At 43.5% G+C, this 23,846-nt stretch overlaps 1 protein-coding gene across 5 annotated transcripts in view; it reads right to left on the bottom strand.

Annotated features, from left to right (window-relative positions):
- Positions 1–23,846, bottom strand: part of dab1a (DAB adaptor protein 1a) — a 92,605-nt gene that overhangs the window by 46,867 nt on the left and 21,892 nt on the right. For all 5 annotated transcript variants that reach the window (XM_079351387.1, XM_079351388.1, XM_079351389.1 and 2 more), the window contains exon 2: positions 15,695–15,944. In XM_079351387.1, the coding sequence (XP_079207513.1) occupies positions 15,695–15,764 (70 nt within the window). In that variant the 5' untranslated portion in view covers positions 15,765–15,944. The remainder of the gene's footprint in view (positions 1–15,694; positions 15,945–23,846) is intronic.

Below are 23,846 nucleotides of genomic sequence, written 5' to 3'. Positions count from 1 at the left end.
GGGACATATCCTAGAACAAAGCTGAACGACTGACCAATTACGAGAGAGCAGATCGGCCGACCAATCAGATACAAGTCGGTCCACTTGGTACAAGTGGGGACCCCCTTTTTTTTTCTCTTCATGGGGGATTCTGAACGTTAAAAACACAGGCAGATGAGAGAGTCTGCATGGAGCAGCAGTGCATGAAAACAGACACTTTTTTCAAACATTAGCGATTGTGAACGTACTTTAGTAGACAGATAAACTAGATATATGAATCCCAAATCCCAATCCCACCTTTAAAAAGTATTGAAACCTTTGCTGTTGTTTGTGTCAGCAGATGATCCGGGGGACCATTTTCAAACTGTTTTTCACTCCTCAAGTTGGTGTTAAATCCTAACTTTAAGACAACACCAAGTTATTGACCAGGACTATAAAAAGAAGCCAAAGTGAAGTGGAACATCCCTTAAATATAATCATGTTCATCAAAAGTAGATTTTTTGCATCTTGTTTGTTGCCACATGTCCAGTAAACCACTCTCATCATCATCATCAACATTATCATTATCATCATCATCATCATCATCATCTGTGGTCACTCAGGGTGGAGTATGACTGTCGGCCAGAAGACCAATTCTTGAGCCACATATTTTGGTGTAGCATGGGCGGGGTAGGAGTAGCGTTTAGTTTGGATCTCTCCTTTCTCTGCCTGTATTTCTCTTCTGCTGTGTGTCAGAGGTCATTGTAGTGCAGTACCTTCACAGACATGCTTCCTCCAAAATGTCAGATTGGTTGCTTTGGTTTTTACCAGGTTTAGAGGCTAAAGTGGCACTTGTTGATGTCCTCCTGGTGCATTTGGTTCAGTGAGCAGCTGGGAGTAGAGGACATGTTTTGAAAGGTAGAAGTCAGACATACAGATGACGTGACCAGCCAGTCTCAGCTGGTGTTGGCAGCAGTAATGGTGGGGATGTTTTATGCCACAGCCAGGACCCTGGTGTTGGTGCATCTATCTTGCAGCTGATTGTAACTGAAGCAACCTCGAATGATTTGCCTGCTGCATTTGGCCCAGGGTTCTAATCCATGGAGCAGGTTTGGCATAGCTGCAGCTTTGTCGACCATGGTTTTGGTTCTGGCCTGAAGGTCATAGTTTTCAAAGACCCTTTTTCTGTGTGTGGGTTCTTTTGTGCTATTTTTTTATTCTACAATTACAAGGAAGGTGACAGTTACTATATGACAGATAATGTTTCTTCGCACTGCACTTTGATAATTAAGTTTATGTGCCTAAAAATGTTCCAGACGACTTGTAGTGGTATTCAGGCAGATCTTAAGTGATGCCGTTTTTCTAACTCAGACTAAAGTCTAAAGCTAATTGCAAAAAGGGCTTTCAATACAAGGCCAACAATGCATAACAGTGTGGTTCATTAATTTAATTAGACATTAGAGACCTTGGCTCTTCAGGCACACTCACATTAGGCCCATTTGCCCCGTACTGTGCTGAAGCACTATTGTTCCCTCTCCCCAGTCCCCACCCGGCCTGACTGGGGCCTGAGCATGGTACCTCATGGCACATCATTACGTCGTGATACAACATACGCATGCTTTACGTCATCATAAAGCGTCCTTGAGCATACAGGAAGGACGTCCACAGAGGCAGCTGAAGAATACTTTTTGCAACCGTGCCAGGGCCAGAGAAGTGCACAGTATGGAGCACTCCCACAGGTCAAACAAACTGGACTTTAGGATGTCATGACTGGTTTAAAGGCCATGGCAAATAAATGGGAGAGACAGACAAAAAATATGAATTCAATACGGAATGAAGTATGGATCTCAGTACTTTTAATAGTGTAAGTGAGTCGGTGTGTGAACGTGTATTGTGCATGAGCAGGAACGACAAAGTAACAAAACAGGTAGCATGTAGAGAGTCTCCACGAGTAGGCTGAGGCGACAGCTTTTATGTTATTTTACCGTCAGACTGATGATGGCCACACCTACCAACCACACCAACCTGCAACAGAAGTAGAAGAAAAGGCACAACCGAACAGGCCGCAGGGCCAGCACAAGGCTTCAAACCTGATTGGACAGAGAAAAAGATTGCCAAGTGTGAGCGTGCCCCTAGTTTGAGGCCAGTGGATATGAAAGATGTAGCAGCTTAGTGGATTACACTACAAAAAAAACTGGACCTGTACATTTAGGTTTTGGCCTCTTCCTGTCCTTACATTCCTCAAACTGAGGCACAAAAAAATCTGATGCCGCTCGCAGCTAATTCTTCTATTTGTTTGTTTCTGGTGTGCTGCAGATGAAGAAGCACTGCGAGCCTCTTAACTATAGCTGGGATTCTTCCCAACAAACCCTCAACAGCTCGTGAGGGAACTCTGCAGTTACTCTCCAATTAATCCTGCTTCAACCCTGCGTCGCAGCATGTGTGTGCGTGGGTTTCTTTCGTGGTTGCTGTTTTTACCTATTAGAGACAGATGACGCGCTCACTCACGCAGACTCTTTTTGAACAGCGTGTGCCAAGAAAACAACAAGTTTCCCCTTCAGCTGCGTGCTTAATTCTGCCCGATTGATTTGGCACCCGAAACTCGCAGTATAATGAGAGCACGCAGACGTAAGAAAAACACAGGCACAGACACTGAAGTGAAAGAACGGGTGTAAAATGAGATGATAAAGTTGCCACTCATGAAACAAATGAGAGCGCTGACTTTTCTGCCTTTTTATTGATGTTTTTATTCACAGTATGACTGCTGTCATGTTTACCAAAAGAGGAAGCTTGAGTTTTTTGTTCTTTAGCCAAACCCGTGTTCTGCCTGCAGGTTACAAATTTATTTGTCTTGATTATGCTGGGCTGTCGTGACAAGGAGGAATTTGAGTACAAGGAAGTAAAAGACGACTTTTCCCAAATCACAATGAACAACAGTGTTGTCATCTTTATCCTGTGGCCCCTTCTGTCCTCTCGTCCTATACATTCATCCTGCCTCCATCTTTATTTCCTTCCCCGTACTCCACAGCTCCACCCACTGCTCCGACCTGCATGACTGGAGCTTCGACCTGAGCTGTCTGTGCACGCATGTGTGTCCTAAGGCCATCCCTCTGTGGCAGAAATACATTAGAGCTGAAAAACACGTCAGGGACAGACGCAACACTTGGCCCATTACTGTGACACACACACACACACACACACACTCTCAAACAGTTACGTGTCAAGGTCGTTCGGAAAAAGAAAAGACTGAACTTTTTTCTTGCAAAGAGCCGCAACTTACCGAAGAAGCAGAGGGTTTTTTTTTGGCACAATTTGACCAACCACCAAGGCACATGAAGAGTGAAAGGCTTGGAAGAGGTCAGCACTTGCATTTCGAAGATCAACTTTATTAACAAATTAGATTTAGGCGTTTCGACTTGTGACCTTCACCAAAGAGCTCCAACTTGAAGGAGGATCGGCAGTAAAGATTGTCTTTCCACCTTTTTATTTTCTAGCATCATCTTTGTACACACAGCTGCAGGAGGAGCAGCACACTGAACTCCTGGTCACACTTGTAATCGAATACTAATAACAGGTGGCGGCTGTGGCTCAGTTGGTAGAGTCGTCGCCCCTCAATCGGAAGGTTGAGGGTTCGATCCCCAGCTCCTGCAAGCAACATGTCCGATGTGTCCTTGGGCAAGACACTTAACCCCAAATTGCTCCCCCTGCTGCGTCTGGGGCGTATGAATGTGGCATGAGTGTATAGATACTGGATGGGCCAAATATCCAGCCCATCGGTGTGAATGGGTGTGAATGGGTAGGTGTGCTCTGTGGTGTAAAAGCGCTTTGAGTAGTCGGAAGACTAGAAAAGCGCTATACAAGCTCAAGTACATTTACATTTACATACTTTCATATATTTGCATGAATCATTTGGCACATTCCTGGACAACTGCACAATTTCCCCATTGCATCTCAGGTTCATATTGTGTGTTTTTTATGGTTTTATGTTTTGTTTGACTTTTTACATTTTTAATTTATTCTATCCCCTGGACGGCAGGAGTACTATAGGAGTACTAAAACTTTCTAGTACAAAACTCCTGAAAAACTAGTGACATTTTCAGGGTGCATGTGTGAATACAAACAGCTGGACTTATAATCAGCTGGCTTCTCTTGCCAGCCACTTGGAATTTTTCCATGTGATGTCCAAGTAGGCTGATGTGAAAACACAGCAGGATATAATCAGGAGAATGCACCTCAGGGGAGTGTTGAGTCTTTTATTCCCTGCTATCGGTGCACGAGCATAGACTGTATGTGAGGGGCCCGTGTGATCTTTGCGCACGTAATTAAACTTCTGCATAATGTTTTCTGTTCTCCTGTTAGTCCATGTTCTTCTACAATTTGTTGATATTTTTATTCCGTTTAACTACAGCGCTGATATAAAGGCAAATACTCTCATTATAGCATTGTATAGCAGACTCTGTCTCTCCATCCACGACTTCCACATTGTTCTTACGTTATGTTTTGCCTTAGGCGACCCCCGCCCGTCTCCTATCCAACATTTATAGTCTATTCATGAGAGGTCTATTCTGATCTGGTGTGAACAAGCAGATCAGAATTTCCGGGAGTAATCCGGATGTTCTCCAGGTTTGACCATTGTGATTACCTCTTCATTTAATCTCATCCTTTTCTTGTTCTTCACATTTATTAACAATGAAAGTCATGCCGTCTCTCTATCACATACATATCCCAGCATCCCTCAGTGTGTCTCTGCAGGAGCGTTGTTGCCGAAGCTTGTTTCTCTCTGGGCTTTAATTACGAGGTAATTGGTTTCACTAACGAAGGGAAACATGCCCTGAGAGTGTGCGTTTAGCCTGCAGTATGTGGACAGTGTGCGTTTGTGTGTCGATTGTGTGCTCTGTTGTGCGTTCGTGCGTTCCTGAGCTCTGACAGGGCATCAGAGAGAGGCCTGTGTAAACAAGGAGCTAGCATCCTGTCATGCTACGATGACACGGCTCCTCTGACTGTCAGTGGCCCCCTAAGCTGCCATGCTCACAAACACACACTCTATATAACACACACACACACACACACACACACACACTGCACACTCAGCTCCTCCCGTGCATAAATCTTCAGAGGGTACAGAAGAAGAGAAGAAGAAGAAGAGAGATAGTTCTTGGAGCCCTTCATCGTGAGATTCCTCTGAACACTTTCTGTCAGCAGGAGAGGAGGAAGTATTTAGCCTGTTAAAACCCGGAGAGACAGCGCATCTGACTGAAAAGTGTCAAAACTATTTGTTGCTTTAATCCTGACGTCTATAGGAACAGGAGGGGTGCTCCGGTGTGTGTTTCTGCGTGTGTGTATTTAACACTAACAGGCTTTTCTTTGAAAGAATCAGGAAACGCAGGTAAGTCCACAGAACACAGCAGTCCTCCTTTCATTGCCAGAGAGAGCCAGAACAAAGCATCGCAGTTCTGTAATCTCTGCCAAAATATAGAACGACATGAAGCTGTTGTTCTTCTTCTCTCTCTCTCTCTCTCTCTCTCTCTCTCTCTCTCTCTCTCTCTCTCTCTCTCTCTCTCTCTCTCTCTCTGTTTTCATCTGGATTAATGAGCCTCTTCGGTTCGATCACTCAGCCGGGGTCCTGGAACAGAGAGACGGAGCAGAGGAGGATTGAAGAACATCAGACAGAATGAAGAGGAAGAGGAAGAGGAGGATCTGCCATCTGCCAAAGCGTATTTCTGTGTTTGTAACGTTCCCACGTCTCCTCACTCTCTGCTTACTACTTCATCAGCATCAACATCCTTCAATTCCAACGGAAATGAAGTTGCCATTTTATTCTCTTAACAGTTTACTAATTTAAGATTTTTACGTTTAGATGCCCCGTCCTTTAAAACCATACAATATCCTTGTTTTTAAGCTTGAAAGAGCGATATGAGAGAGGGAGAGAGCAGACATGGCCGATCAACATCAAGAACCTGTGTACGCTCTGTGATTATGATGGGCCAACCTGAGGAGGCTACTGGCGAAACACATTGTTCAGTCACAATGAAGTCACACTAAAGTAACCACAGAGTGTTGACGGATCACCATCATCATTGTTCTCATGAAAGAGCGGGCGAGAGGAGAGGCCAGAGGAGAACAGGATACTGTGTTGTTTCTGAGGTTTTGTGCTCCTGTTTGCTCTGTTTTTGACACCGAGCAAGATTCATTAAACACTCCGGGCGTGGCTCTCAGCCTACCGACAGACCAACACTTAGAGACAGACACCTGCTGGTGTGATCCAGCCAAAAAGTAGTCTAGAAAATCCCCCTGCTGAGAGAGTGACTCCTCTGTCCCCAGCATCACTGTCAATACAACCTTTATCTAACATTATTATGACCACCTGCTTTTGGTTCAGGACACTGTTTTGTCTCATACAAACAAGAAGAGGACCGTCAATCAAATAGTGCCTAATAACCCCCCCCCCCCGAAACAATGTTCGGATAAGCGGAAAATGAAAACTACAAGAGCAACAAGGTTCCCACGATTGGGAACCTTACCCATTAAACAATGAGTACTACATGTTCTGTTCTGCCATTGGCTAATAGTGACACTGACTTATACAAACAGGTCGTGAAGAAAGACTTTTTGCTAACAAACGACCTGCGGTGTTATACATCAGACATGCACACAGGGCTGCAAATCCTCCTTTGATTCCAGGCAAGACTATAAATCAACTTGAATAACAAGGAAAATATTCCCTGCTTAACCAGACCGAAAAGAATCATAGTATTGACGTGTCTCCGCATGCACATTATGTTCTGTTTGTGTGATGAAAAAACAACCGAAAAAAACCAACAACAATATCCTGTCAACATCTAACAAAAGAGAAACGTCCTTTCAGGGCGCAGTCCTTCAGTCGGCACAGCAGGGTGAGAGTATCGGCCTCTATTAGAGCCGGCATGTGACATTGGGAGGTTTTTCTTTGGTGCAAATTATAAGCAGGAAGCAAACTGTTGCTATGGAGATGGCAGTTAGTGATGCGGTGGGCAAAGCCACATCAACGAGGAGAGGATTGAACTAAACATGCAGAGAGGATCACAGAGCACACACATACAGGAAGGCAAATAAAAGGCTTTCAGAGATTTTATTTTCCTCTCTGAGTCGGCTGTTTTGAATGCTTATTCTGTGTGGTCACATCTGAAAGCCTGACTGAGGATTTCTGAACACTTTAGGAGAGGTGTGATATTAAAGCTGCTACACGAGAGGAGGAGGAGGAGGAGGAGGGTTGGTAGAATGCCTGGGAAAATCTTTAATAGCATCTCATCACCCTGACCTTTTTTTTTTTTCTTAATCTAAACATTAACACATTTTCAAATGGCTACCATTCAAATGTGTCCAATGTGTGTTTCTTGGCAGCATCACATCTTATTTGCTGATCAATTTTTTTAATCTACCAATGCTGCTTTGTAGAAGTCCCACAGGGCTCTGTTCTTAGATGAATTGTGTTTGTATCACAAATGACCAGAGTAATGCATGTGAAGAAAACAAAAGTGAGCTCCATGCAGATGATGCAATTATTTTTTACAGATGCCAAAAACATTTCTAAAAAAATCGACATGTTTTGAAAGTAATCTGAATCATTCTGTATGCCTTTTGTTGGATTTCATATCCAATGCTTTTCTGTCATTTTGAGTTGTGTTTGAGTAACTGGTCACTTACAGGTAGAACAACACTCACATCAATAGAGTAAGTGAGCCACATGACTTCATATTGTAAAACTTCGTACCCGATGTATTTCCTGAAAAAGGGCGGAGCAACAAACAGAATAAGGCCAATCAGAGCTTGGAGTCATTTGAATTTAAAATGTGATTCATTGTGTATTGTTTGAGCTTGTTGTGAATTAGAAATACATGTGTGTCCTTGCCGATGTCTGGCATGTATGCACCCAGTCTCCAATGCTCTGTCTCTATTACAAAAAGAAATAACAAATATACAGGATATGAAATAATGGTGTTGCAAGAAGAGCATTATAGGAAACAAAGAGCAGACCGCAGGATGGACAGGACACTCATTTTCCTGAAATGAAGTGACGGGAGAGAGGGGCAGCAGATAGCAGGAGAGGGCAAAGAGGTGGCAGCTATCTCTAAATATAGTTTTAGTAACGTGACGGAAAGTGTGAGTGCAACTATCTGCTGTTTTCAGTGTCACATATCTACCACCGCCACTCCACTGACAACACACACAACAGCACACAGACAATTCAATTCAATCCCTGTCTGATTGAAGGGAACAGATCTGATTACCTCTCATAGAAGGGGCACACACACACACACACACACACACACACACACACACACACACACACACACACACACACACACACACACACACAGAAAATAGAGTTGTTTGTGCTCAAAGATTCCCCAGGGAAAGATATCAGAGTAAATGGCTGTGGTGATTGTGCCAGATAGACTGGATGTGTGCATAATATCCACACCGAGACGATAATGTGTTTGCTAATCGCACACCAGAGACATGCAAACACACACACATGAACACACACACACACACACACGCACACACGCACAGAGGCTAACAGCTGCACAGCTATAACCCTTAACCACTCTTTTCATGCTGCTGGCTGCCAGCTACACTGTGGAAACACCCTCCCACACACACTTTCACACTGACACACACTAACACTCATCGTCATCCAAACCCCAGAGTGTGGGAGTCGTGAATTCTCAGAGCTGTGATGACAGTCGACTGCGTGCACTGACAGCAGAGGAAGTTATTATAACTCGTAATCATATTCTGTGTCACATTATGACTGACAGACACGCATCAGCGAGTGTTGGATTTGAACATTTAATGATGTTATGGAAACAATACTGCAAGGAGAAAACAAAGCTGGGTTATAGATGTAGGGTAATAAATCCCACAAATGCAAAAGTCACTGTAGAACCATTTAGAAGTATAGGGTTATAAAAATGAATGACTTCCAACTGAGCAGACTACATAGCTGCTCAGGTAAACAAAATATGTTTTCACTTAAAGATACCAACATCGGGAATGCCTCCGATACCTTACTCACTGAAAAGTTTATTACTCAACGCACAGATTCAATGGCACATTTTATTTCCCAGCCTTCACGTATATAACTTGTTTTGATACCTTCCACTTGTGTTGTGAAGGTCACACTAACTAAGACCAAGACATACCTGAGACCAAAGTGCTTAGAGACTGAGACCAGACCAAGACCATCAATGAATTATCTCTTGTGCACAGGCGTATCACTCACTTAGACCGTAACACCTGGAAGGCACTTTTTCTTCCCATCACAGTAATGATGATGATCTGCCAAGTCTGAGACCGGGACAAGACCGAGTTGAAATGCTTTAGATTCCGAGAAGAGACAGAGACCTTCAAAAGTGGTCTCGAGACCATTCGAGAGTCCAAGTGCGAATTTTGACTACAACAACACTACTCGCCACTAACGACTACTACTACAGACCCATGATGAAGAAATGATTGCAGGTAAATTATTTAATCTTGTGATGGCCGCCATAAGAGTCTGTGTCTATAAGTCTCTAAGTCACTTCTCGGAGGAGAAACAAATCTGACTTGTCTTTTTGAAAGAGCCATTTCTACGTTTAAAATCAACTAATGACAGGACACCAGTCATTTACATTATTTTCTCGATGAGATTTACTTGAATTAATCCAAATGCTTAACAGGAGTGAACTTTTGTAAACCAGCGACGATGAGTGAACAACACTGAGAAGCACTCTGAAACTGAGTGTGTGGGTGCTGTCTGCGGTAAAAGACACAAACCATAGCTGTGGTGGCACCTCGGCGTCTGCTGCTGCGTGCTGACACTGACATAGTTGGACTGAAAACTAATCATGTTAGACAGCTGCTGATAAGGGAACCTTTGTGATGCGATCTCAACTTTATTAAGATTTTCGACGTATGGATATAACCTTCTTCTAATAGCTAGTTAGATTATCCACTAGGTTTCTCAGCTCATCATCTCAGACAAGTAGAAGCGGCCTTTTTTAATTGTATAAATCTTCATTACGCACATCATGCTCTATTTTTTGCTAAAATCTGTCATGATTTACATGCAGCTCTTAACTGATTATGATCCCATTATAAGTTCCTGACACTGACCTCTTACCGGGCCAGCATGTCAAACACTGCTGACAGTGTTCATGATGTAACCATGCCAAAGAATTAATCAGGGTTTCCATGATGGAGTCAGCCTGTGCTGTCATTTTATATTCATGCTCTTATATTTTTTTTATATTTTTTTTAAGAAAGGATCTGATGCAGAAGCTAAACTTCTGCTGCTGAATTAATATTGCATACAGTTTGTTTTTCTTTTACACAACTGAACTAAACTAAATCAGATCGCAAACAAAAGTGCACCACGTCTCAGGCAGTTTAACACACTCCTTTCTGAACCCTGTTAGCCTGCAGATCCTCCAGAGAATAAAGCAGAAAGCAGAGCATGTCTGTGAGTCTGCTCTGTAATTATATTACTTACACTACATTTGACAAAATGCAGTTTTGTTAAAGTCATGTGCCGTGATGCCACGACGTTTCTCTTGCACTGTGAGAGGGAGAAATGTGATTCAAAGACTCCCTAGAGTCAGACCTCCATGCTTATTCCGTCGTCTTTAGCAGGCTGAGATGGTAAAGGTTCAACTGGAGATTAAACTGTCTGCAGCTGCTGGTTAACCACTGATCTAAGGTTCGAGTTTAACACATAGAAGCGATTGCGCTGGCACCTGTCAGCTGTGTGTTCTATTTACGATAACGAATGATGTTTTCTATGATAATATCAAACTCTTTTAGTTAGAAAAAAAACATCCACTCTGTGCCTTTGTCTGGATTTGTTTACTTTCACAGAAAGTCCGGGCTGCAACATGCGGAAAACAAACAGCGCTGAACCTCGAACAACCAAATGCACCGGCTGTCTGGAGTCAGCTGTGTGTTCTCCTCCATAGATTATATCCCTCAGAAATCTGTTTGTTTCCTCCTGCGTAAGTGTTCCATTTAGGTTTAAGCTAACGGAGCGCCTGAATTCGACCATTTAGGAGAAAGAGCAATGTTTAGCTGAAATCTCCAATTAAATCCTATAAATATGAACTTGTGCCAGATGGCCAACAATGAGACCAACACCTAAACATGATGAGCTCAGAAAGGTGAAATGGTAGGGCTGTTTTAGTGGATTGCATTAGATTTAACAGACTGTGATACGTTCTTATTATGTAATTTTGTAGTTTCATTGTTGTTTTATTTAATTGGACGGTATTTCATTGTTAAATAACGCAACATGTCACCACCTCTGGCTAATGAAGAGTGCAACACTTATATAAGCCTTGCATAGGAACATCATTCTTTGGTTGTGAAATATTCCACCTCTGATGAAGGGTCATTATTCAGCTTTGCCTTTCATCAAAGCATATTAAAAGGATGGGTATCCATTGGCCTATTTTACCTCCTCATTAATAGATGAATCATAGCGGTGAGTAGGAGGAAGGAGGCGGGGTGAGCGGAGGAAATCTCAGAGGGATAGAAAGGTGTCGAGATGTAATCTTTATGGATTCATGTGGGATTAAGAAAAGACTATTAGACTTCAAAAACTGAGCCGGACCAATAAGACGGAAAAAAAATCTTTATGAGAAGAACCAGAGAGACATTCTTTACCTCAGGTCGTGTAAATTCTAAACGTCAAAGGTTATCTCTACCTCGTCATGCTAATTCAATACAAACCTTCTGAAGAGGAAGAAAAGGTCTCTGAGAGGAGCGACCCCTGAGCTCACTGTTGAAACATCAGTGTGTGCAAAAACACACACACACACACATGTACTCGCAGATCCACACTGACACACAGCACAGTGATTAATGTGTGACACGCTGCAGTCCCACACTCTCTTTCATTCCATTCTTCAGCACGGCAGTGTGAAACAAAGGCCCGAGATTAAACAGCTCTCCTTCACACTGACTCATTACTCTCTCTTTCTCTTTGTGATCAGTCTCTCCACTGTGTCTCACTCATTCAGGGCAAGGTCATTTAGGAGTCACGGGAGGAGCAGGAGGAGGAGGACTCACAACGTTTACACGCTGATGATGATCAGAGAGCCAGCGGATCTATATTCATTCAAATCGAGCTCCTCCACTGAGACAGAAACAGAGAGATGTTTTTTGTGCTCTGTGTGGACGCAGAAACGTGTGTGTATATGTGTGTGTGTGTGTGTGTGTGTGTGTGTGTGTGTGTGTGTGTGTGCTGTTCGTACACAACGGGTTCATGTCAAACGCATGAAGCATGATAACAAAAAAATCTTAACGTTTCGTTTTCCCAGAGCATGCTTCATGCTTGTGTGTGGCTTGTGATTGCATTTGACTTTCATCACCCTGTGTGTATGTGTGTGTGTGTGTGTGCGTGTGTGTGTGTGTGTATGTCTTGGCAGCATGACCCAGATCTGAACAGGGTTGTGTAGCCCAGGAAATTGTACATATCGTTTATTTTCATAGATGCAGACAGAAACATGGTGTGAATCGGTTTCAGAACAAAAGAGAAGAACATGTTTCCTGCAGTGATGTGTAAGCTTGGTTTTCTAGTAGTTACAGCTTTCTACTACTGAAACCAAATGCTGGAGTTAGGGGTTCAAAACCTCACCCAAAGACATACAAAGCTCTGTTTAATTCTCCTCCTGCTCCATGAACTGTAACGGGATGTGTCCAGCTGCTTATGAGTTAGCACTGTTTCTGAATTTGCTGCATGTTTTTTCTTATGGCAAGCCGTTTTAGCGTTTGGTGAGCGCTTGCTGTCGGCCACTGTAGATGGACACTATCTACTGATGTTCTGTTTTAGAAAGCGCTAATGAGTCCTAAACTCATTTATTCGGTCTGCCGAATTTGTCTACTTAGATACTTAGTTGTGTTTTTTAACATTTATATACATTTCTTATCATCATGACTTTCTAATTTTAGGAGAACACTTTATCTTTTCGTAGCTTTAATTATTAGAGTAGTTTTTATTATTGTTATTTCTTATGGTCAGGTTTTTCGTTTAATTATGCCTTTAATTTCTTTTTAACATTATAATTGTATTGCTTTGTCTCTTACTGTTTTTTATTATCTATCTTTTATTTGTTATCTCAATGAATTCACATCAGTGTGTGGTCTCTGAATGTTTTTTAACTTTCAGCCGTTTTGTCACTTTATCAAGATCTTTAAACTGTAAACACATTTGGCTGACAGGTGATGAATATACAACATTATAAAAAACTGATTGATTAATTCATTGATAGATAGCTAGAAAGATTTATCTGATTTATTGATAGATGGCGCTCCTGTCTCCACTAAGTCCTTCTTCTAACTGAATGAAGTTCATACCACTTATTTCTAATACAATTTCCCTGCATAGGGACAATCTTGAAAACCTTTCGTCAACAGTGTCATGCAATTTTTTACTCAAGTAGATTTTTTTCAACCAATGCAGATAAGGTCAATTGTAAATTTGCCTCACATTCAAGTCTTAGCATTAAGTACATTGTGCCGCATGCACAAACTGCTCTTATGGTACAAATTGTCAATACGGTGTGTGCGTGTGTGTGTGTGTGTGTGTGTGTGTGTGTGTGTGCGTGTAAGTGGGGAAAAAGAGAGAGAGAGAAGCCGTCCTGTCTGAATGCTGAAGGCAAGTCATTCATCTTTCTTCTCATATGCTCTTCTGGGCGTCAATCCCAATGTGCGTGTGAGTGTGAGTGTGTGTGAGTGTGTGTGTGTGTGTGTGTGTGCTTGTGTGTGTGTCTGCCTAGACCGTGTGGGAGTGTGTCTGTGCCTGCCCACATATGGAGAGCAGTCTGAATGATGAACATGATCTCCATTGCAGCAGAACAATGCTGTTTCTAAATAGGACATGAGAGGCATTCAGCCCTCGCTCACAGTCTGTGTATGGGGGGAACCAACGCTTGTTTGCAGGGGCTGTGTGCAATGAGGCATCTGCTGCAGGTGATAGCGAGTGTGTGTTTGTGTGTGTGTGTATCCATTAAGTGCGGCTCCCACTGGTGTCCGGAGTTTTTGCTACATCAATCAGAGGCTCATTCAGAGAGCGGCAGCGTCGCTCCGGCAGGCAGGCAGGTGGCAGCGAGCAGCTGGGTGATGGCTGCCGGCCCGGCCCCTGGCATCACCTCTGCTCTGAGACCACCACGCCTGCTCTCATACACCTGCTAGCTACCTGCCTCTGGAGCTTCACACACCTGGATGTGTTTGCTCCTCACCAACCACAACATCCTCGCACCTGTTCAAGAGCAAGCTTGTGTGTCATCGTACGACTGCACCTGTGAGCAATAAACCACTGCAGCACCGAAATTCAGCTGCCTGACCCTGATCCACCCTGAACGCACTCAAGACCCAATTCAGAGAGAAAGAAGCCGTTACGGCTGACAAGAGAGTTATTCCTTTTACAGATTACTGAAGCGATGTCAACAGAGGCGAGCAAACATCTGGAGCTGAGCACATTGTCTGGGCGTAAATCAAATCAAATCTTATCTATCAGGTCCTTACTTAGCGACAACCAACTTCTCGTCTCAAATTTACACCCAGTACATGAGAACAGTCGTAGCTGCAACCAGACTTACCATATTTGTCCATGAGAATTGATGCCAAGTAAACAAACTTCCATCCTGTCTATAGCCTCTGCTGTACAAAGTAGTCGAAAACATGGCTCTTGGTTAAGAGACAAACAGGGACAGGGAAGACAAATCTCAAAAAGTTCTGACACATCAAGCAGACAGCGAACGAGTAGTGCTAACCAAGGCCGTCTGTGGCGTGGCCTCACGTCTTGGCTCCGACAGGTAGCTAGGTAGCAGGAGCTAGGCGTTCACCGATAGTCCAAGTAGGACCGACATCCGATAATCTCCTTGTCGTGTGTGTCAGGGCCTTAAGATTTGGAAATTACTAATTTGAGCCCATTACAACAATAAAGATGAGTCTATATTATATAAGTGATGTTTCTATCGCACACTGACTCTCGCTCTGTGAAGCTTTGAGAACCTGCATTTCATTTGCGGAGTAAACACTCACCAATAACACCAAAAGAAGTCACTCTTTTACTTTTAGATACACTTTTTTTTTCCCCAAAAAAGATTGCACTCCAATTTTTAAAGTGCAATAAAGTATTTTGGAAAAAAAGAAAAAACGATTTAGTGAGGAAATGCTCCTGTTAGATAAGTAACAGAATTATGTTATCACCGAGCCCCCCAAAAAATTAAATAAATAAGAGTGTCAGGAATATGATTGTTTATTATATGTTTCATTATTACGGTTTCTGTTGCTGCTGGTCGGTGTCAGGTAGGACAGTATATAGCACGCTGCAGAAACAGACCTTGTTTAACAACTTCCACAGCAAAGGGTCAGAGTGAGAAACTCTCACAAGACGACAGGAGAAGATTTATTACTAAAAAACAAAAAAACATGACACTCATGTAAAGGACAACATCGGTATAAAATAAGAAGTACAACTCTATCCACACGAGACGCCAAAATGAACACGGTGTGGAAGATCATCACAGGAGCTTTTGATTTTAAGAGCGACTCAACCTCACAGAGAGGATAAAAGTGCGTCCACAAGATAACGTCATGATGAACTGAACTGAGCTGTTTTATCTTTACAGGAAAAAGAAAATGTTTATTTGAAAAGAAAACGCAGAAATCCTAGAAGTCCTTAGCCTCGTGGTCAGACTACGTCGGATGTCCTTACCTTTTCTCCTGGAGTCCCGTCTGACGCTGCCCGGTCTGACAGCTGGCTGTAGCTCCGTCTCTGTTGACATGCTCAGGCTGGGCTCGACTCGGCTCTGCTGGGGTCCAGTTTACAGCGTCAGTGGGGTCTGTGCGTGAGTGGGCGCCGGGTGTGTGCGTGGAGGCGCCAGGTGTGTGCGTGGGCACACAGGCTCATGGGAGAGGGACGGGCTTCAGCCCTGACACGACATCCCACACGAACCCACAGAGAGCTGGAACGAATGAGAGAGAGAGAGAGAGAGAGAGAGAGAGAGAGAGGTGTTTCATTCATGTTGGAGAAACCTCGCAGCAGTCCTCGGCAGGCATCACAATGAGCTGGTTTCTCATCACAGCCTTGAGTACTTGTTGCCCATGGTAACAGACACGAGAGACCTGCAGTAAACTTCCTGTTACCTGTCAGTAATGTGCGTCTGCAAAGATACAGCCTAAGGAGCAATCCCACCTGTTCACAGCAACCTCCCTCTATCATTAAAATGATCATTTATACCGGTTTCTAAACAGATAAAAGGGAAATTGCGAGTTTAAGCATCTTTTCTAAAAATCATAATATCAATAAAACAGATAAAACAGCAGGCACACTGATAAACATGTTAGTAATTCGACTACAAAGGCTGTGAACATGCTTATCTGTTTTATTCACATTATGTGAATCACTTCTGTGGTGCTTAAGCTGATGTGACTTTTTGTTTTCCACCCTCAAATCTTCAAGCGTGGTTCAAAGTTAAACCAGTTTGCCTGTGGTTGGTTTTACTGGTGTTACACCTAAACAAAAAACCCTTCAACAACCTATCCTCTTTGCACTGAGCCTGACTCCGAGCCCAGATTGTGTGCCACGTGAAAACCAAAATCTAGTCACATACACCCTGTTGAAGCTGTCGAAATACGGCCTTACGAAAGGCAGGTACTTCTTCAAACCAGAGCTGTTTGTGATTATTCAGATGAGAGAGAGGTATATCAGATATGGCGTGGATGGCCGGTGGCGCACGCCGATCATGTGGAATCCGTGTGAACGTAAGAACAAATGAGGACGAATTATTTTGCTCAACAGTCCCCAACGTAAATCTTATTCTCCTGAAGTATCTGTCTTAGTACATTCTGATACTATACGGTCCACTTAGATGCACACCAGTTAAAAAACTGACTTGACATGTCTCAGAAACTCCCTCCCTTTCACAAGATTTGACAGCTTCGGTATCTCTCGTCACTGCCACCTATTCTCATGACAGCACTTAAGCCCTGTCTTTACGAGGGGGAAAAAAAAGAGGCCATGTCTTCTTACAAACTGGAAACGTATGTTATTCCTTATCAGCCGTGTAGCTTGTAATCCCTCATCTTTGTTAAGGAGCGTCTTAAAGACTAAAAACCACACTTGTTGTCCTTCTGTGCGGTCCCGTTGGGGGCCCTCCAGCCTCAACATTCTGTCTCTTCTTTCCCATCTGTCACTGCTTCATTCTGAAGTGTTGACTGGCAGCAACAACCACAACTTAGCAGCCACGAACAGTCTGAATCACACTCTAACCTTGTCGCTTGAATGCCTGAGAAACACACATTTACATGCAAACACACACACACACACACACACAGACCCCACGCAGGCGAGCTGCTTTCTAAAGTACAAAGAGAGGAGGAGACAGCTGCCAGTCCACATGCTGAATAATGAATCCAACTACCTTCCCGAGCTGCTCTTCACCTCCGCTCAGGCTGTCCTGACCTCTCTCTTTCTCTCTCTCTGTCTCCGTTTAAGTGCAGACTTCAATAAAATGAAAAGACTGCTGCTTCTTGGAGTAGAGGGAAATCTCTCTCCTCCTCTTGCTCCCCCTTCTCCACCGTCTTTCTGTGTGAATAGGAGACCCCTGCGAGCCGCGGGCGAGAACAGATGAATTGAGAGGCTTTTAATTTGCTGCAGACAGAACAGAACAGAGTCCATTTAATTCTGCCAGCAGAGGCCATGTCGGCAAAATGCTGACAATATTCTTTATCTGGTCCAAACACACAGGAAAAGTGTGAGTCACTCCAATTACAGGCATTATCAGCTGCACTGTTCCACCAAATGGATGGAGAGAGAGCAAGAGTGAAGCGAGGGGTTAGAGGAGCGAGCGGAGTGTAAAGAAAGTAAGGGGTGAGGAAACATGGTGGGTGAGGAAGATAATGAGTAGGGGGTAAAGAGAGGGAGAGGAAAAAGCCCAAGGAGGAGGAATAAAAAAGAAAAGGGAGTTCTCCAGCCCTGAACATGTCCCCCCCCCCCCCCATCCTTCTTTTCTTTTTGTTCTCTGCTTTCGTTCCTCTCCTTCTAGCTGTGAAGTCTTTCAAGCAGCATCTGGAGCTCGTGTTTAAGAAAAGCAGCGAGTTAATCCTTTACTTGGACCAGAACAGAAGAAGACAAGAAACCTACTCACTGCCTTAAAGGGATAGTTCCAATGTTCTGAAGAAGAAGGGCTTTTGAGGCAGAAGCTAATCTATGTAAGGTCAAAAATCATTATGCATCATTTGAAAAGTAGCTTACTCTATATTGAGGATATTTTCCCAGCTTCAGCTTATGTCACACAGCCGTTTGAATTGGCACCATGTTCCTTTCAACTGTACAATGTCTGTGTTGTACACAGCATACTAGTCCCAGCAGGAAACTGTTCATTATGCATTAAACACATCCACACAGTTTAAAGGTCCCATATTCAGCTTTTTCTGGTTTTATATCTTTAGTGTGTTTTCTAGGTGTCTTGTGCATGTTTAGACAAATCTATGTGTAAAGATTCAAAATCTGCAGAAACGCGGCTTATATCTCCTCCTGTTAGCAGTAGCAAAAGCCGCTAGGTCCCTCGCCCCCCCTCCTTAAAAATTTGGGTTGTGACATCACAAGACAAAGACGTCATTGATCCAAGCCCATTGGCTGGTTGTAGCAAGCACAAGCTCCCCTCAGACTGACCGTAGCCTCCCCTTCCCAATATGGTAAAAGGGGCGGGACATGTCCGAGAACAAAGCCAAACGACTGACCAACTACGAGAGAGCAGATCAGCTGACCAATCAGATGAGATTTGGCACACGTGGGGACCCAGCTGTTTTTGTTTTTTGTTTTTCTTTTGTGGGGGATTCTGAGCATTAGAAATACAGGCGGATAAGAGAGCCTGCATGGTGCAGCAGTACATGAAAACACACTTTTTTCAAACATCAGAGATTGTGAACTACTTTAGTAGATAGATAAAAGAAGAAACAAGAAAGAGATAGCGCTGTCTAAATTTCACAGATTGCACTGAAATGTTGCCAAGGTATTTATAGCCGGCGTGAACTTTGCCTGCTTTTATGGAAATAAAAACAAGGAGTTCCCAGATATTTGGTGCGTATAATTCTATGTTTGATGTCTTGGTAGCTTAACAGGTATCTACATTTAAAATGATATCATGACAGCCCTAATACATAATAAACATACTTTTAAGTACCTCTCAGACTGACACTCCAAAAACCCACACATGACTTTACCCAGAAAAGCTGCTTTTATATTCTACAGCTCCACAGATTCAAAGACACGTTCCTGTGGTTTTGCGTTGAGTGTTTTTAACAAAATGTGTCACGAAGAAATAGAGTTAAGAGTTCATGTTCTGTCTACTAAATTGCTCCTCTGAGAGCACGACTCACTGAAAGAGTCATCCAACCATGCCAGTCAAACAGCCACGAGTGAACGGGTGAAAATGAGCAGGAAACGAGAAACTGTGAGGCTGAAAATGAAAAATCTGCTGCAGCTCAGCTCTCCAGATTTCTCTAAGGCTGCAGACATATGGTCCTTCCTCCAGAGACTCGAGGAACAGATCTACATCTAAGCTACACTCTCTGGAGGGGTGAACAAGCTAATTTCTCCCCCCAAAAAAGTCAATGTCTGCTGTAAACTTCCTGCCTCGCTGAAAACACACACACACACACACACACACACACACACACACACACACACACACACACAGACAACATGAAGAAACATCAGACGCAATCACAGATGATGTAGTTTCAGTTTGACCTGGAATTAGCCTGAGCTAAAAGTAGCAGCAGGAGGAGACAACGTAGCTTAGCGTGTCTGGATTTAGGCGCCATCTGAAGCCGAAGTAGGAGGAGGCGAGAGGGGAAGGAGCGGTAAATTGGACGTTCGTAAATGGGACGCTGCCAACGAGAGCAAGTGGATGATGTGGGTGTGTGAGAGTGTGTGTGTCTGTGTGTACACAGGATGCTGCCAACAGGAGCTTAATGCCCAGAAATCATTTGCAGCTACAGTAAAGTCTGCCAGGCGACAGGAAAGAAAAAAGAAAGAGAGAGAGAGAGAGAAAAGGGGGCGTGGAGAAGGAAGGGGGAATCCTCACCTCTCTCCCCCTCCTGCCTCCCATTCTCAGGGTAATTGTGTTCTGTCCATCAGGCTCAGGGTTAGATTAGTGGCCGCACTCTTTCAGCTCTCCTGCCATCTCAATAATGAACAATCATACAGACCACTTCTGCACTAACTCTCTTTTACCTGGGCACTGTCCGTTAGCTGAATCCCCCCGCGCCCCCTTGTCTTTCCTCCACCAGCAACACCTTTGCATCTGTAGATCTGTGGATGTGTCGGCGAAAAGCATATAACAACAGGCAGGCTCGCTGTCATGACGAAGAAGAAGTCGGTGTTTTCCAAAGAGCTTCTGGAGAGTTACAGCTTCCTTCGAAAAGTACAGCCCAATGAATATGCTGCTTTTTGCACCGTCAGCAAACGTTCAGTTTCTGTTGGCTTTGGACGTTGTCAACATTAAAACGAGCAAACACAAATGGAGAGTAAAGGCTAGACTTACTTTAGTGAGGCAAACGCCGCTGACAACATACTTTAACAGGCTGTTCAAGAGGGCACCTTCACCCACCATCATGTATGACTACTGCATCTGCTCATGTACATTTTCTATTACATCAATGCAATCCTTGTTTTTTGTGTTTACTGGTGTTATACAATTACATTTCTCATTGGCTGATCTTTGAAGACATTTTTCATCAGCTGAGGGACTTTGGTGTTAACCCCCCCCCTCCCAATGGTGTTTACAGGTGCACTGATTACAAATACAATTCTACCACAAGCTCATACATCATGGGTTTCCGGCAAAACTAATGTGTCCCTATTAGCACATTTGAAAATATGGTCACCCTATTTAAGTGAAGAAGTCTGTAGTGTTTTTTCCAAGTATCCCACCCTGAGATCAGTACAGAGCAGCTTATCAGTACATTTCTGCTCTGAGCTGTTAATGAATCACCATGACTGTTTGTACCAAAGGTCCGTGAACTACTCTATCTCAACTGTGATTATTTATACAAATGAACAGGCTAGGAAAATGCACTTCTGCCGATAGTTTTAGTTTGAAATGTCAGCTGACAGAGGACACAAAAAGAAACCAAAGAGAGAAATACTGTCAATCAAACAGCACAACTTCAACGACAGAATCTAACACAAAACATAAAACGTACCATTTTCTAGATCTGTAGGTTAAAAAAAAAAAAGCGTCCTCCAAAAGAGTCAGAGCAGCTCAGGAAGAGACAAAGAACGGTGAAGAATGAAACAGAGCGGAACTGAAAAGAGCTGAAGACGGGGTGAAAGATCAACTTCAGAGGTAGGAGGAGGAGACACAATAACCTGTGTCCAACAGAGACACACAAGTCAGAGCAGAGTGAGCTGAGGGTTAAAGTTCAGTGTCACACCTTGATTATGTGATTCACTCTGAAGGCCAGTGTTGTTTATCTCTATGTGACATGTACCGCCAGATCAGCAGGGGAAGATCTGTGATTGACGGAGCAGCATGGATTCATCATTAGAAGCTCATTTTTATCATCATATATAACAGTGAGTCAACACTTATCAACTAACCGTGGACAACACTGCTTACAGGCTTTACTTGTTGACCGTGTTAGCAGGTTTTTAATCGATGAAAAAAGGTTTGAACCATCGTATTGACCAAGTATGAATCTGTAGCTTTTGTTGTAATCTTTTAATCGTGTCAGTGAATGTTTTTGGATAAATAATCTGCTGTAATCCCAGCGTCCCACTCTACATCTTTTCTATGTCTTGTATCACGGGAATCTCTGAAGACGTAATTCGCATTTCCACAAACCGCTCAAGGCAGGAACACCGCTACTACTCAGTCTACTTAGTCCACCTTGCATTTACGTATTAAGCCGTGAGCATATATTGGGAGGTGTTTAAGTTATTCCTTGAAGCTGGCAGCAAAGGTAGAGCAGAGTCCATGTCTTTTTAAATTGGGAGCTGTAAAATTGGAAGTGTAGTTTTAAGGACCCTAAAAAGACAGATGAGTCATGAACAGCTCTCTTGCAGCAACAAAATATTTCATACATTGGCAAAAATGGCCGTCGCAGAGGAAGAGAATCCACATTATAACAGAAAGTTCAAGTTTGGAGAAGAGTGTTTCTGTCCACAGCGTCTGCCATCAGTGTTACTAAAATGAATAGATATCGGGAGGCATGCCTCAAACACATCTTAAGTTACCTGACAAGCCTACTTATACCAAGCCATCCCACTCTGAGACTGTTTGTCTACACTCTTGGATCCCCCCCTCCGTTGCCTTTCACTCATCCATTCACCCATCTTTCTCATCTCTTCATCTTGTTTGTCTAATTCTAGACACAGTCTGGGCCGTGATCAGCTCGGGCAGAGTTATGCACGAGACACCCTGAGTCTCCCTCTGCCCTGTAGTCTCTCCATCCTTCCAGATCAGCCCGCTGACAACATCCTCTTCCATCACAATCATTATGTTCACACACATTCATCCGTCTCATCATTCATCTGATCAACCATTAAATATCGAAAAACGCATATTGTTGCGTTGTCCTTGCTCGACGATAGACGTTTTTCAACAACCATGATGAAGAGCACGCTAGAATGATAATAAAATGAATAGACAAGGAGAGCAGAAAGTTTTATATTCTGAGAAGGGACTCGAATGTGGGTGGTGATCTATGAGACACTTTTAAAGTCTATGGTACACATTGTTTGAAAAAAATGTTTTATTCATGTGTGTCAAACGTTTAATTTAACGAGAGGTTGGTTGTTTTTGCAGGTTCATTTTATTCATTTGTATTACCTCTTCATATGGAAACATGTATTTCTTATCTTTATTATAATTTTTCACATATAAAAGCATGACATACAAGAGCTGTGCTACTAAGGACCTTTCTCAAACATATCTCGGTTATCCCTCATAACACATCAGCACCACAGTATTTCCTGCCCAAGGTGCCGTACTTGAGATGAAGCAGAGTGGAAAACTGAAGTGGTTAGCACATGTAGACAGGCCTCACAGTGCTCTGTATAGCTTGTCTGCTGGATGAGGCAGCAGCAGACTGCAGCCGGCCTGCAGGCCTGTGAAGCCCGCCGTGCAGCTCCTACAGCAGGCAGACAGCCAGGCCTCCAGCCTGCACAGCGGCACTCTGCAGGGGGGGGAGAGACATGGAAACACAGAGCGTCTCTGAGCTCCTCATGGCTCTCTGCCTGCCTCCATCACTAGAAGGAAAGATCAGCAGAGGCCTCAACACGACAAGGTAAACACATACTCTCAGAAACACCACAAACCCCCCCCCCTCCCGTCAACACACACACAAAACTTGAAAGTCTCACATGCACGGGCAAATTAACACAAAAACCACACACAAGAAGACCCACATGCGTTCCAGCTAACCTATTTACAGACACGGGTCTGCAGATATCAAAGCTCTCTGTGGGGAATTCCTCCTTTCTCATGTTTTAGAGGGAAATAGATGAAAACGAATTTCGTTCTCCCTTCACCTCCCCAGTGTGTGTGTGTTTGTGTATGTGTGTCTGTCAGAGAGAGAGAGAGAGAGAGACAGAGAGAGAGAGAGAGAGAGAGAGACAGAGAGAGAGAGAGAGAGAGAGACAGAGAGAGAGAGAGAGAGAGAGAGTGTCTCCTGCCTCGTTGTAAAAAATGTGTATCTCTTTTCATACAGGTGGTGTGACTTTGCTGAGGGAGGGTCTGTCTGTCTGTCTGTCTGTCTGTCTGTCTGTCTGTCTGTCTTACAAACCCTATTTAAGTGCCAGTCTTGACTTCTCTGTCGGAAAACGTAAATCAAACTCTCAGAACTCTTGCCCTGCA

This window comes from Symphodus melops, assembly GCF_947650265.1.
Source record: "Symphodus melops genome assembly, chromosome: 8".
NCBI lineage: Eukaryota > Metazoa > Chordata > Actinopteri > Labriformes > Labridae > Symphodus > Symphodus melops.
This window is presented reverse-complemented; position numbering and strand designations above follow the sequence as displayed.